At 34.1% G+C, this 16,465-nt stretch overlaps 1 protein-coding gene across 1 annotated transcript in view; it reads left to right on the top strand.

The window, feature by feature from the left end:
* Window positions 1-16,465, top strand: part of LOC109061423 (dedicator of cytokinesis protein 8-like) — a 48,561-nt gene that overhangs the window by 4,317 nt on the left and 27,779 nt on the right. Inside the window, 8 exon segments of the mRNA XM_042729918.1 lie at window positions 4,956-5,061; window positions 9,879-10,054; window positions 11,490-11,561; window positions 11,707-11,815; window positions 14,135-14,353; window positions 14,491-14,576; window positions 14,781-14,847; window positions 15,820-15,969. Coding sequence (XP_042585852.1) covers window positions 4,956-5,061; window positions 9,879-10,054; window positions 11,490-11,561; window positions 11,707-11,815; window positions 14,135-14,353; window positions 14,491-14,576; window positions 14,781-14,847; window positions 15,820-15,969 — 985 coding nt within the window.

Below are 16,465 nucleotides of genomic sequence, written 5' to 3'. Positions count from 1 at the left end.
ATTCCATCTTCTTTTTCATAATCCTTTGATTTTCGGGGCGCATGGAGGAATATTTCTGTATGAGAAGTGACACTTAATGTTTTAGGACGGACAATGTGGGGAAAACAGAATGAAATGAGACGTGGCAGACTAAAACGAAAGCCCTCGGTCAGCAGAAAGGCTGTAGTTGAAGGAAATGCTCGACAGCATCACAAGAATAGTTCTTTAATTTCAGTTATCTTCAGCTGATGTTGACCTTCAAGGGAAGTTACACACTAGAGTGGTGTTGTTGCACAGCAGTGTTGTGAGGCACCCTGACCCACAATCATACTTAGCTGTGACGGCTAAGACAAACAATCATAGTCCGCTCTCTTTGGAATGTGGCTGCCGCTTTCATGGCCACACTTAGTACTTATGTTTTACAGTCTCTCGTCATCATGCACAATCTGCAATGGGGAAAAATAAGAACCAATCTGACAAGTTGATTTTTGTTCATTTACCTTTTTTTAAGAAGATGTGACTTTTGGTTATTGACACTACTGAATGTTTGGATTCTTTCTAAATATATATTTTTAAACAATACATTGAACTAAAAGTTTAATTCTAATTAATTCAATATAGTACACTTCACTACCGTACACAAAGGTTTGGGATCATTGTGAATAAATGCATAAAATGGATCAAAAGATACATTTATAATGTTATTAAAGATTTATATTTCAAATAAATGCTTTTGAGCTTTTTCTTATGTTATATCTTATTAGACTGAATTCTGAAGGATCATGGGACACTGAAGACTGAAAATTCAGCTTTACAATCACAGGAATAAATTACATTTTAAAATATATTCAAATAAAAAAAAAAAACTTATTAAAATTGGAATAACAGTGCACACTCTTACTGTTTTACTGTATTTTTAATCAAATAAATGTAGCCTTGGTGAGCATAAGAGACTTCATGCTTTTCAAAAACATAAAAAAAATCTTACTGACCTCAAACTTTTGAATGGTGGTTTATGTACTAGAAACAGACATATTATATAAAGCCAATTTTATATATTTAATTGTTTCTGCCTATTGTAAGGTTTAGATTATCATTGAGTGATAACAGGATTTTGATACATTACAGCAAAAATTCAACCCTTTAAAAAGACAGTTCACCAAAAAATTAACAATTTTTTTATCATTTACTCACCCAAACAGTTTTGGTTACCATGGACTTCTACTGTACAGACAAGAATAACACTGAGACATTTTAAAATTTTTTTTTGGGAGGGGGGGGGGGGGGGGGGGGGGGGGGGAAAAATTTTTGGGAGGGGGGGGGGTGACTATAAGTTTAAGAGCACTGTGAATGTGCTTGCCATTTAAGAGTGTAATTTTAATATTGGTTCATCCCTAGTTAAAAAAAAAAAAAAAGTAAAATACAATACATATGCATTTTAAATTGATGTGGTGACTTAAAGGGATAGTTTACCCAAAAATTAAAACGCTGTCATTAATTACATAATAAATAATGTTTATTATTATTGATGAAATCCTAGAGCTTAATGGCCCTACATAGACAGCAACACAACTGACACGTTCAAGGCCCAGATAGTGCAAAAAAGCAAAAATAATGACTTTATTCAACAATTTCTTCTTCTTCTTGTCGTGGTACTCTTGTGAACATGCATCGACTGAGACGGAAGAAAATAAATTGTTGTATAAAGTTGTTGGTTTTGTTTTCTTTGCACACAAAAAGTATTTTTGTAGCTTTTCTTGAACCACTGATGTCACATGGACTATTTTAATGATGTCCTTACTACCTTTCTGTGCCTTGACCGTGGTATTTGCGCTTCTCTCTATATGTAGAGTCAGAAAGCTCTCAGATTTCATCAGAAATATCTTAATTTGTGTTCTGAAGATGAACGAAGGTCTTATTTTGTTTTTTGTGATGTCATGAGGGTGAGTAATTAATGACAGAATTTTCATTTTTGGGTGAACTATCCCTTTAAAAACATTCACGTTGCAAGAAAAGACGTGGCTAAATGACCAAAGGCGTTTGTCTGACGTGTGTATAGAGACCAGCAATTTAAAAAGTAGCACAGACAGACCTTGCTCCATCCCTTCCCATTCCACCCTTCAGAAGTTCTTTAGTACCTGGTCGAGTAATCTCTAAAGTAGTGAACAAAATGATCCAATAGCTTACAGTATACAAGCAAAACGTCTGTAACAAAATCAGGATGGCTGCTCATAAAGTGTGAGCTCCTGACATGTGGTGTGTGTTTGTTTGTGTGAAATGTTCCCAATAATTACAGCTCCTGTCAAAGTTGATGGAAAGCCAATGGCGCAGAAGGAGGGTCAAATTGAGACTCATCTCTCTGCACCCTATGTCATTACCTCCAGTGCAGAGAACAGTCCATGATAACACAGAAACATCATCATCATCTGTTTTGTTGATGAGCTGTTTTGTTGTGATGAACGTTCCAGTCATATTAAAGACTGTAACATTTTTGTGGAGTGTAAACTGTAGCTCACACCCATCTCAGCCTTTCATGTTTAATTGGTTTTTCTTCATAATGTCTTTTGTCATAGAACTCTCACCATTACGACTGAATGCCTGGCTATCCTATAAAAGATCTGATATTCCTTTCTTTGCTTTTATAGGGAAATGTGATTTTGCAATGTGTTTGTTTTATAAATTCAGCTGGTGTTTCGTCTTGCATGAGGTTTGAGCTTTGTTCTATAATGACGTGAACTGTTATGAAAGAATCGTGAATGTGTTGCATTACTTAATACTCTTTGTGGTATTCTGTGATCTGTCTTCAGTATATAGAAAGGCTGCATGCTATAATTCACTCCTGTTTGTCTTTGCCCTGTGGTTTAGAGAATTTGCATGCTCTCCTGCCCCAAACTTGACTTTAAAAGTAGTTAACGAAGTTTGTAGCTGATTTTGTGGATATATTCCCGGAAAGCAGTGACAAGTAAATCCCATTTAATAATTCATCAAATCTACTCTAGTTTTTAAAAACTAGCCTTTCGAGTTGATATTTTGATTTGGCTCAAGTTACCAAACATAGTCCGGAAAAACAAGAACAGCAGCTACAACATTTTTGATTTAACGGATGGTGTTGCAGTTAATTTGTAAAAAAAAAAAAAAAAATAAAAAATTGTCGCCTTTTTGTGTGATTGCTATGTTCATCTTGGAAATACACTACAGTACAATTCAAAAGTTTGGGTTTTTTGCTATTTCTAAAGTGAAGTCTCGTACTCACCAAGGCTGCATTTATTTGATCAAAAATACATTAATATAGTAAAATATTATTTCAGTTTAAAAGAACTGCTTTCTTTTTTATATATATTGTAAAATGCAAGTCATTCATGTGACGCAAAGCAAACATATTGAATATAAAGTGCACATGATTACAGAAACCCCATTATCCTACAACAGACAATCTGTGTAAATGAGTTTGGGAAGAAACAACACAGTGTTATGAATGGTGACCCATTTTTTAGGACTTTTGATAAGCGGGTGCACAATAGTACTTTGTTGTATCGTGGCCTGGAGGGCTGCCTGCCAAACCCAATACCTCTCTGCTTCTGAGGCGAATCCTTCTGCTGAAATGAATGGAGGTTAGGAGAAAAACAGGCTGCATTGTGGGAATTGTTGTCTGAGACACTGTGGGAATGTGACTGAAGTGATTTAGGTGTGAAAAGGAGAATTGTAACTAACTGTTTAAGTGGTAACTTGGTTGTAGCGAGTGTTTTGGAGGTGTTGTATTCACTCAGTATATGCTCTAAATTTAAAGTAAATCTCATGCCGAGTCATTTTTACACTGTGAATTTTCATTTCATCAGTGATGCTGCAGTGGGACAGAGAAATCTGGGACACTGTCTGTCTGATTTTTTTTTTCTGCTGTGCCTGAATTGGTTAGGAAGCACAGGTGCACCACGGCACACACACACACACACACACACACACACACACACACACACACTCATCAGCGCACCCTATCCAGTGTTTGGGGTACATGTCATTAGAGTGTCTAAATAATTTTACGCTTCATTTGGGAATCTCACAGCATGCATGCATTTCAAAAGCTGATTACTGCATGTTGCAGAAGGGTTTGTTGTTGTACTCACCCTCTGCCAAAAGTATACAATGAATTATTTGATATCATTAATACATGTGCAAATGAATGAACATAATAATGTACAAAAAGCTTTGGGATTATAGTAGCCTGAGTACTTAAGGAACTGGGCTGATAATGCAAATGTTTTGGGTTCAAATCTAGTGGTTGACAGATGTGGATATTTTAAGGTACTTATAGTGATAGCTAAAGAGCAAGGTGGCTGTTGGCTGATATGTATTAGTTATAACAGTTTAATAAAGGAAGTTGAGATGTACACCTAAAGTGAAAATAAGCAATGCTAAGGTCATGGGTTCGATTCTGAGGGAATGTGTGAAAAAATTTAATAACTTGAATGCATTGTACATTTATGCTCTGAGTTTGAAACGTGTTCAATATAGAAAGCAGAAATTACACAAATTATCCATTGACGGGTCTGTTGGCAGACTTTGGAACAGGGGACACTTGTGTAAATCGTTCAAGCAGACAGAATCATCTGCAACTCGAAATGGCCAAATATCGGGTGTATGATGGTTTATGACTATTCACATCTGGGTGGAGTTGACCATTCGGGTTAATGAGGGGTCTGTGTGTTTAATGATGAGTAATAAATAAGGTCATTGATGTGAGGTTCATTCAGTGTGTGTAACTTTGCATCTCTCTCTCTCTCTCTCTCTCTCTCACACACACACACACACACACACACACACACACACACACACACACACACATATACACACTGTGAGGAGTGTGTAAACAAGCACCTGGTCCCGGCCCAAAACCTCTCACTAGAAAATAATCCTATGTTGCACATAATTTTCTATTTCCTCTCCACCTTCTTCATCCCTGTCTCCCTCTCTCACCTCAGACACTCCTCGGCAGATATCCGGAGACACTTCAGTGGGGTCAGCCATGGTTCCCTGCCTCACCACCGGAACAGTTACAGCGCCTCTGGCTCTATCTGCTTCAACATAGTGAGTGCTGCACTTTCACTGATAAATACTTCAGTAGAATCCAGCTGAGTAACTTCAAACTGATTCTGAACATACAAACAGGTCATTCGTAAATTATACATGGATGTATGTTTATAAACACTTTATTCTGTTTGTGGGAATAGGTGTGGGTAAATGTCTGTCACATCACTCTCTAATTTGATTCCATTTAAAAAGAAATGTAAGAAGGTTTGTTTATATTTTTCATATGTGACCCTGGACCACATCATCTGAAAGCTGTATAAATAAGCTGGTTTGTTAGTTTGTTAGGACAATATTTGGCCGAGATACAACAATTTGAAAATCTGGTACTTAAAAATCTGGTTTATGAGGGTAAAAAAAAAAAAAAATCAAAATATTGAGAAAATCGCCTTTAAATTTGTCCAAATGAAGTTCTTATCAATGCATATTATTATTAAAAAATTTAGTTTTGATATATTTACGGTAGGAAATGTACAAAATGTCTTCATGGAACATGATCTGTACTTAATATCCTAATGATTTTTGGCATAAAAGAAAAATCGATAATTTTGACCCATACAATGTTTTTTTTGGCTATTACTAAAAATGTACCCAAGCGACATAAGACTGGTTTTGTGGTCCAGGGTCACATATTTCTTTCTGGAATACTGCTCTCTGATTGGTCAATCATGGCATTGAGCAGTCAAAAGATTTTGTATAATAATTAAAAGGATTAATTGATTTAATTAATTATTTGTAATTTTTCTAAATACAATAAATTATATATTTTATAAAAAAAAAAAAAAAAAAAAAAAAAAAAAAATATATATAATATATATATATATATATATATATATATATATATATATATATATATATATATATATATATATATATATAATATGTAAAATATTTATTTATTGCATTAATTTAATAAAAAAAATACTAATATTAAATTATGTTTTTATTTCACTTATTTGAATAACATTAGAAATTAATGGGAAGTTCAAAATGTGTGCGTGTGTGTGCGCACATACTTAAGCTCTAACCTGTCTGTGCTTCCTCTATGCTGAAAATGGGTCAGAGCCCAGGCTACCAGACCACTGCAGCTGGTGCTTTCCAGCTTACACACACACACACACACACACACACACACACACACTAGATAGATAGATAGATAGATTAAAATGGTAGATAGTTAGATAGCTTATATGTAATATCCATGGATTTTAGAAGCTGTTGACTTCATGGAAACATAATCTATGATGTTTTCCCATTTTTCACATAGATTGCGGTGGAAGGCAAATGTTAATGTTATCATTTTGAAAGATGTAAAACTGCTATTATCAGGATTAAATGCAGATTATACTTAAGTAATAATGTGTTAAAATGATTTATAAGTAGTCATAATTCTTGAATATTTGATAAATTCAGTTGTTTATGCATGATGTGTACACATGTATCTTACAGCACAAGAAACCCTTAAATTGTATCATTCCTTGCTTGTTTATTGTTAAACAATATTTGTAACCAATAGCAAGGCACAATTGTTAATTGTTAATATTTTATTATGGGTCTGCATTCTTGTTTATTAGCTATCTCACCTCTAGCGAATTTTAACCATTTCATGCACCACTGTAAACATACAATAATGGTCTACAATACCTCTCACTTTTTTGACAGTGATCATATAGTTCCTTCAGCGTTTCTTAAAGTTGAAAGCAGAATATGGACTCATAATTTGAATTTAACTCATCTTTACATTTTTGACTTTATTTATGAGTGCATATCTGCCCCTGCTATTTCATCATAGCTAAAAAGGGAAGTGGTTGTGATGTCATATCCTGGTTTTGGAAGCCACGAAAGATAGACTGCTTCATGCGGCTCAAACCTATTGAGGAAGAGTTTTGCAGAAACAAGTCGTTTTTATTTCCGGGCAACGCCATCTTGTTAGTTGCCTCGTAGTTTGTTCGTAAGAATTTTTTGGTGAGTATTTTCTTTCATCCCTTTCAGATGCACTTGCTCTGTCTGCTGTATGTTGGTTGCATTCAATTGGTAGATGCAGAAATGAAACTCTAAGCTAAATTTGCACAATGCACACAGCCTGGGTGGGTTATATTAAGATTGATGTTGTTGAATATAGACCAGGTGTCAGGTTTGTGGATGCTTCCATGTTCCAAAAAGCACAATTAGGCCTCAGGATGAGAAACTTACATTTAAACCTTTGTGTTAAATAATGCAATTATAGGAAAGTCAGAGTTTTTTATTTCCCTTTTTTCTCTAAGAAATACATTGCACTCAAATGCCTTTTTGTTCCCCGTTGCTGCTTTTGAGTGAATGAGGTTAGATCAGCTACAGAAATAACACCTCGTCTCCTCCCATAGACTATATCAGTATTCATCAACAATTACCCTCTGCTCCTCCCTAGTCAGCTGCTGCTGATGTACACAAACCACACAGCAAAAAAAAAGTTTGAACAGTTGCAATATTTAAATACAAAGGCTTTTATCAGTTATTATTATACCCAAACTTTGTTTCCTGTACTACCTCAGGTAGACACCAGAGATGTAAGCAGGCACTTGCGTTGCAAAAATCTATGGATGCCTGTTTCCACCTTAGAGTAAATAAATAAAAGATAATAGAATCTCACTATTGTAACTTTATTTCACACACTTGTGACTTTATATCTCACTATTGTGACTTTATTCTACAGTGTAACAACTTTGTTTCTCCATATTACAATTTTTGTTTTTCACATTTGCAACTTTATTTCTCATAACTGATTTTATTTCCCATTATTGTGACTGTTTGTCATAATTGTAAAGTTACTGTATATCATGCTATTGCAACCTCATATCTCTTACTTGCGACTTTATTTCTGTTTTACGACTTTTGCAACTTTCTCGCAATTGCAAATATATTTCCCACTATTGTGACTGTTTCTCGCAATTGCAAATTTAGTTCATGCTGTTGCAAATTTATATCTCGCAGTTGTGACTTTGTTATCATTCTGACTTTATTTCTCATTTGTGACTTTCTCAATTTGGCAACTTTATTTCTTGTGATTGCGATTTTGTTTCACACACTTGTGACTTTGTATCTCATTAGTGACTTTATTTCACAGTGTTGCAACTTTGTTTCTCTCTACTACAATTTTTATTTCTCCCTTTTGCAACATTATTTCTTGTAATTGTGATTTTATTTCCCAAGTTTATTTCATGCTGTTGCAACTTTCTATCTCGCAGTTGTGACTTTGTTACCATTCTGACTTTATTTCTCTTTATTTCTCATTTGCGACCTTATACTGTACTTCAGGGTCCTCAATATTTTGTGATCATTTCATAGTTTGCAACTTTACAATATCTCTCGTATCTGACAAAAAGTATAAAGCTTATTTTATGTATTCTTACAATTACCCTGTTTATTTTTTACTCTGAGGCAGAAATGGGCTTCCATAGAGAACGGATGAAATCAGATAACTTGAACAGTACAGTGCTCTTAAGATTCCTTGATGAAATGCCGTAGACACATGATTTTCATTATATAACAAACTTATCTAGATTGATTGTTTATTGATGTCTGCTGTGATGAGATTCAACATCTACACCTTTACGTGCTTTAGATATGATAGTTTGTTTTGAAAATGTTTTATCAGAATTGTTATAAGTCCTTGTGTAATAAGGGCATGTTTCAGATAACTGGTAATATTGTTGTACAACACTTTGCAAGTGATAACCCTTCACTAAACCTTTGAAGTGTGAAATTTCTTTTTGAGAGACGTTACATAACCAGCTAGGGTTATCATAAAGTTACACTTTATTAAATCTTTTATTTGACATGCTTTGGTCTCTTTCCACAGGCTAGCATTAGTTTGATGGTTTAATTTTTATGCCCAAAATCCTTCTGATGAATATATCTCTGTGAAACATCTCAAACCTCCCATAACACTGCAGCAGTCATGTTGATTATCTTCAGCAGGTCTGGAGCTGTCTGCCTCAAGTCATGACAAAACACGCTCTGTTCCACTCTAACTTAGCTAAAAGAGGAATACAACTGTAGGCAATGCATTTTTACTGCTATGGTCTGAACATGTCATCAGCTTTAAAATGATTTATTGCTTCCTACAGCCTCCTTCTTTGTTTCTTTGTGTTATAGGGGTCATAGAGCAATCCAGTTCTCTCTGTGTGTTTTTATTTTAGGCATTTCATTAGTTGGTATAGAGGAAGATTAAAAACATGTCTTTTTTGATACACAACACATGCTGAATTGTATTGAATGTGTTAGTGTCTATAAAAAATACAGTACTGATATATTAGGGTAGACTTCATATTTTATGATGGTTTCTGGCCTCTGTTTGCGCAACTAACTGCAACTATTTTGCTTGCATTATATACAGACTATTTTTAATGCTATAGAGGCATACATTCTCATAATTTACACTACTTTCGTTTCATATTATTATGACGTCATGGATTATGTCTCAAATGGACTAATGTCTTGCAGACACTTTTATGTCTATATAATATAATAGGTTCTTTATTAGCATCTATGGTTTCATGAAGAACCTTTAACATCCATGGAACCTTTCCATTCTACAAAAGGTCCTTTGTGGTAGAAAAAGATTCTATAGATTTTTTAAATGATCTTTACACTAAAAAAAACTGTGCACTATAGAGTCTCTGGGAATCACCAAATTGTTCTTCTATGCCATCGTTGCAAAACCCCCTTTTGAAACCATTATTTTTAAGGGTGTAACCAAGAGTTTCTATACTCTACCATCAAAGAGGTCATTTTATGATCACTAGTTGTTTGATTTTATGTCCTGGTTATCTTTATAGCCTCAGTCATATGAAGCAGTTGAGCCGGTGGACCTGGATGAGTTCCTGATGTCACAGCTGCGCAGTGGAGATGCCGAGCTCATGCAGGAGCTGGGGGAGTTTCCAGATGATGACCTGGAGTTGGAGCTGGTGGAGAGGGAATGCAGGACCCTCCGCCCCTCTGTCCCCGAGGAAGGGTAGGTGCTGGATGCTCCCTGTTGGGGTTGAGAAGGTCAACTAGACAAATATCTTTGTGCTGACTTGAGCAGTTGTGTTGTGATTGTAATGCAGTGTAGGTAGGCGGTTTAACATTTACTTATGTTCATTTAACAGAAAGGAGGGTTCACAAGTCAGTTTGTATTGTTTGCATAAATTTTTCATTTTCAGTCTTAGGTGAGAAATGCAAAACCACTTACAACAGAGATGAAAATTAGTTTGCAGCCATTTAGGCAATAATAATGGTGTTTATATATTATTGGTGTCACTAGTAGTGTCAATTTCTTTAATTGATTTATTTAATTATATATATATATATATTATATATATATATACAGTACCAGACCAAATTTTGGAAACATTACTATTTTTAATGTTTTTGAAAGAAGTCTCTTCTGCTCATCAAGCCTGCATTTATTTGATCAAAAATACAGAAAAGAAAAAAAACAGTAATATTGTGAAATATTAGCTTTACAACTTTAAATAATAGTTTTTCTATTTGAAGATACTTAAAAAAATAATTTTTCCTGTGATGCAAAGCTGAATTTTCAGCATCATTACTCCAGCCTTCAGTGTCACATTAACATCCAGTCCTATCACATGATCATTTAGAATCATTAATATTCTGATTTATTATGATGTGTTGGAAACAGTTTCTGCTGTCTAATATATTTGATGAATAAAAAGGTTAAAAAAGAAATGTAAATAAAAAAAAAAAGTTAATAATATATATCTAATTATATATACTATCACTTTTTATCAATTTAACATCATCTTGCTGAATAAAAGTTGATTGATTATTAAAAAAAAGAAAGAAAAAAAATTACTGACCCCAAATTACGACCAGTAGTGTATATTGTTATTATTTATATTTTAAAAACATAGCTTCTTTTTTTAAATCATCAAAGTATTCTAAAAAATATCACATGTTCTGAAAAAATATTAAGCAGCAGAACTGTTTCAACTTTTATAAAAATCATAATAGAATGATGTTCTAAAGGATCATATGATCCTAAAAATTCAGCTTTATACACAGAAATAAAGATTAATTTAAAGTATAATAATTAAAAAAACAATTATTTTAAATTGTAATAATTATATCACAATATACATTTTTTTTTTATTTTGATCAAATAAATGCAGGCTTGATGAGCAGAAGAAACTTATTTCAAAAAACATTAAAAATAGTAATGTTCCAAACTTTAGGTCACTTAATGTATAGTATATATAATTATATAGTATTAAATACAATATATCTATTTATAAAAGTGTGTAAATTAATATAGATTTTATTTATTATTATCATTTTATAAATAAATACATTATTTTATTATTATTTTTGTAATTTAATTTTTATAGTTTGTGTTGTTTTAAGCTTTGCGTGTTGTTATAATGTGTGTGTTTGTGTGTCTCCAGAGTGGAGCTGGATCCTCATGTGAGGGATTGTGTTCAGAGTTACACTCAGCCCTGGCTGGTGGTTAGCAGAAGGTAAATTCCCAGACTGCATTCATTTCCTGTCCCTCGTCAGGGCTGAATTTTAAAATACTGCAGCTTAAAACTTCAAAAAACATAACTCAAAGAAATGACACCAGACACACAGATACTATAATGCTGTTGTGTTTCTTGTTTGCAGATCTCAGGGTTATGGATGGATTGCGTACTCCGAGAGGACAGATGCTAACAGAGTCTTACAGAGACAGACGTTTGAGTCTGACGTTGAGCCTGACAAACAAGAGCAAGTAGTAAGCACAGTTTATAAAACCTTTCCTCTTTTATACAGATGACATTTTACAACAACAAAGCAGCTAATTGGGATTTTTGTTCACATTGTTATTAGTGTCACTCAAGGACGCCACCCAACCCCACGGACACTTATATTCCTCTTTTTCATTTGTAATTATTATTATTATATTTAAGCCTCTTAAGTGTGTCACCACCCATTCCATTATGTGTGCTCATTCCCTGTCATAAGACACAAACAAAACATATTAATTTCCTCTTAAAAAGAAGTGAACAGTTGAAAAGAATAAGAAAAATAGGCAGAATCTTTCTCCCAGGTATTTTTCTTTTGTTTTTGTCCCCATGACCACCATCTTGGCTCCATCCCACCCCTGTTTGTCAGAGTCCAGGGACATAATGAGGCATGTCTATTCATTCTGTCCTGACTACTTCCGTCCCAGTGCAGCTTTGCCAAGATTTAATTATCCAAACCACAATGATTTGTTTCACTCCATGTATTTTTCATGAGTTTAGATTGAGAGTCTGCAGGAACACCAAGATCCTCCCTTAGTTTTGGATCCCTTTAAGGGCCTCCACATTCACTGCAGGGGTTATTAGCAATCCAGAGGAGTACTAAAGGTCCCGCTAGCCAGCTCTGTTCTGTGATGTGTGTCTTTAAGCAAGTAGATTAAGAATACAAATGGTATGGGATGGTCTATCCCACAGGCTAGACGCAATGTATCATGGGAACCCTACATGATGCCCACTATCAGAGCCAGTGCATGTGGTTCTTATATTTGGCGATTAACAGAAATCTCTCCTAGGGTTTTGAGAATTCATCCATCTCAAAGGCTTATGGTCTTCCTGGAAAAAGGCATTAGTCTCAGAACTATAAGAGCTCCTCTGCTCTATTCCACATGTAGTTATGCGGCAAAGGAGCGAATGAAGTTAAGCAGGCATTGCCAGTTCAGTCAAATCACAAGGCATAGTAAGATGAAAGTAAAATGAAAAACAAAACTACATTAACTACATTCGCTTCTCTGTGAATAAGAGCAGTGAATGAAGTAAAGGAGGCTTTGCCAGTTTATAAATTTGCTTTTATTTGATTAGGTTCTGTGTGTGTAGTTTGTGATGCTTTTAATTTTTATTATTTAATGAATTTAAGTTAAGGAGGCTTTGCCAGTTTAGTAAGTAATCACAAAAGATATGAGATAGTTCATTATCAAAAATAGTTAATTTTGTGCTACTTTAATGAATTAACGAATGTAACCTAAACCATCACTTTTAGCTTGTACTGTATATGTAAGAATAAATGCTCTAAACAGGCAAATAATTTTTTTTTTTTTTTACTTTTTCAAACTATGATTTTTTTTCCCATAAATTAGCCATTTGCTTTATATATTCAAATACTGTGTGAGAAAAAGAATAAACAAGTATTAAAAGACAATGCATAATTTGATAGAGGTTTTTTAATTTTTCTTTTCACTATTTTATTTGCCAGCAGCTATTTGCACTAAGTTTAAATAGTGATAGATGCTATTTACACTAAGTGAAAACAGCCATGGATTCTATTTGCATTTGGTGAAAGTATTGGTTTTTTTTTGGTGATTTGGTGTTTATATCATTTTTTTCTTTGTGTTTTGATTTTTTTAATATTTGTTTATAGGTGTTCTTAAAAATAAAGGTGCTTCACGATGCCATACTGTAGATGAACCTTTTTGTCTAAATGGTTTCATAAAGAACCTTTAACATCTGAAGAACCGTTCTGTTTCACAAAAGGTTGTTTGTGGTAAAAGAAGGTCCTTTAGATTATAAAAAGGTAAGAAAGATATGGTTCTTTAAAGAACCTTTGACTGAATGATTCTATGTGGAACCAAAAATGGTTCCTCTGTGGCATTGCTGTGAAGAACCTTTTAAGAGCATTTATTTTTAAGAGTGATGGTGTCAACAAGGTGTAAATGGACACTTTTAACATGATAATTATAAAGTTTTTATTATTCATTATAAATGTAACATTTTCTTTTCTTTTATAAATATATATTTATACATATAAACTTTTTCAAATGTGATAAATGTAAACAGTCTTTATTTGTATTATTAATTATAAATGTAATGATTTTTTTTTTTATTTTTTTATTTTTTTTTTTAATATGTTTTATATATGAACTTTTTCAAAATTTATTTTATTTTTAACACACTGAATTACTAAATTATTTATTTTATAATAAGCTCTCTTTTGGGCTCCTGGGGGTCCTAAGGCTCCAGTTTAAAAACCATGATATCTAAATGCCTTGTGTACTGTATGTAATATGTGGTGTAATATGTTCTCTCCTATCCCTCAGGAAAAGTCGCCGTCCCTGCCAGCACTTTGTGATGGTTATGATGATAGGACTAGGATCACCATATGTTGTTAATTTTTTTTATTGGGGGTGCTGCAGGAGCGTCGTGTGGAGAGCCTCTTGCGCTTCAGCAGTCCGGAGGAGCTGGATCGTTTCAACCAGGAGGCCAGAAATAGCAATCGCTACGGCGAGCTCTTCGGCCTCTACCCACCTATTGATGAGGTGCAGCTTTGTCTTACTTGCGTTATACTGTTAAACAGTGTTCTTTTCAAAATATTCTTGAGTGATTCATTTTTGTAAACACAAGGATTCAGTTAGAAGTTAAATACTGTCTTCAATCTGCCCTTGACTGTGTACAGGAGGATGCAGTAGCGATTCGGCCCATTCCTGACTGTCCCAAGGAGCACTTTGGGCAGAGGATACTAGTGCGATGCCAGACCATCAAGTAATACTTCCTTACCATCCACTATTATTGGTTACTTTCTCTGAATGGTTGGTCTGATACATGATTTTATTTCTTATTTTAAAGGACCTGTTTCATTTTATACTTTGAGGTTGAAATGGTCCTCATAAAATACTGTATGCACCCTAAAATTGTGGTTTTATCAGGGTTATATTTGGTTTTGAAATAATGCTTTTCCTTCTACAGATTTGAGATTGACATTGAGCCCTTCTTTGCAACCATGGCCCTCTATGACCTGAAAGAGAAGAAGAAGGTCAGTTTCTGATGCTAATCTTAAAAGCTATGAAAAAAATCTCAAATATGTGGTATAATTTCTGTAGTTTGACCCTTCAGCTTAAACCCATTTGCTTAAGCTCGGGAGACATAATTAATCAATATTCTTCCTGCCAGTGTTCTTCCTGTTAGTCCTCCCACATTCCTCCACTTCAGTCTGAACAGAGCTAGAGAGACTAATGAGAGACTTTTTCATTATCCACACACAGCCATAAACATTGTTTTGTAAGAGGTAAAATCAACAACTATATTTAATTTGTGTGTGTAGATATTTAAAACAACAATTTACTTACAAAGAAGTAGAAATAGGTCACAAAATTCAGTCTGAACAGTTTAGTCCAAGGTCTATAAAACCAGTAAACATGAACCACAGCTTGTCTTCACCGCAAATTTAAGAACTTCTTGGACTGACAGTCATGGATCTCAAGGAATCAGCGAGTGTTTATGCAAGCTGTGTGTATTTCCATATTAAATGGACAGACAGCAGATATATTTGGGAGGAATATCCTGAAGTATTACATTAATCCTCTTTAGCTTTTACTGAAGAAGGTTAATGCAAGAGACAGACCAGATGATTCATGCTAAATCGGGACTTTATGCAGCATGTTTTTTTTTGGTGAAGAGAATGTTTGGATAGGAGGAACTACCCATTTCACAATGTTAAGAGAGAAAAACATAATTTAGGATTTCTGATATGCCCAAGTAAGGCTTGAAGATGGGTTTTGTCAGATTGACTGAGAGTCAGTGGTAATTTGGGGGCAAACTGTGCTAATGTCGCTCTCTGTGAGGTGTCTTTCTGTAATGATTGGTTCACTCTGCCTGAAATTTGAGGAAGTGTTTTTGTTCTTTATGCACCACAATTTCCCTTCTGTTTCTTTAACAATCTGGTAAAACCCTTAGCATGCTGGTTGTTTTATGCTATCCATGCTAATCATGGTATTTTTTCCTTCAGATTTCAGAGAACTTCCATCTTGACATGAACTCAGATCAGATGAAGGGTTTCCTGCGCGCTCACACTCCCAACACTGACGCCTCCACTTTGGCCAGATCTGCAGTTTTCTCAATCTCCTACCCTTCTCCAGATATATATCTGGTCGTTAAGGTAGTGTTGATTAATAGTGACTGTATACCTAGAAATTAATTATTTATTTATTTTTTTTCTCTTGAAATGACTATCCTCTTGGTTTGTTAGTTTTAAATATATATTATAAACAATTAATAAACCCATATGTAGGTCAGGATGATTAATCTACAGGTATTTGGCCATTTTGAGTTTTTGTCAATTCATAATAAAAAGTTTTGGTATCTTAGTATATAATTTTCACCTTAGTATAGGGACCAATTCTCACTATTAACTAGTTGCTTATTAGCATGCCTATTATTAACATATCAGCTATTTATTAGTTCTTATAAAGCACATATTATGCATGATAATATTCTACATCCTTAATCCTACCCAATACATAAACTTAACAACTACATTACTAAATATTAATAGGCAGCAAATGAGAAGTTTACTGAGGCAAAAGTCAAAGTTAAACGTCATAGTTTGTTAATAGCGACAACTGGACCTTAAAATAAAGTGTGAGCAAATTTCA

The sequence above is a fragment of the Cyprinus carpio genome, chromosome B8, assembly GCF_018340385.1.
Source record: "Cyprinus carpio isolate SPL01 chromosome B8, ASM1834038v1, whole genome shotgun sequence".
NCBI classification, from domain to species: domain Eukaryota; kingdom Metazoa; phylum Chordata; class Actinopteri; order Cypriniformes; family Cyprinidae; genus Cyprinus; species Cyprinus carpio.
Note: the sequence above shows the minus strand (reverse complement) of the source record. Positions and strands in the feature narration are given on the sequence as shown.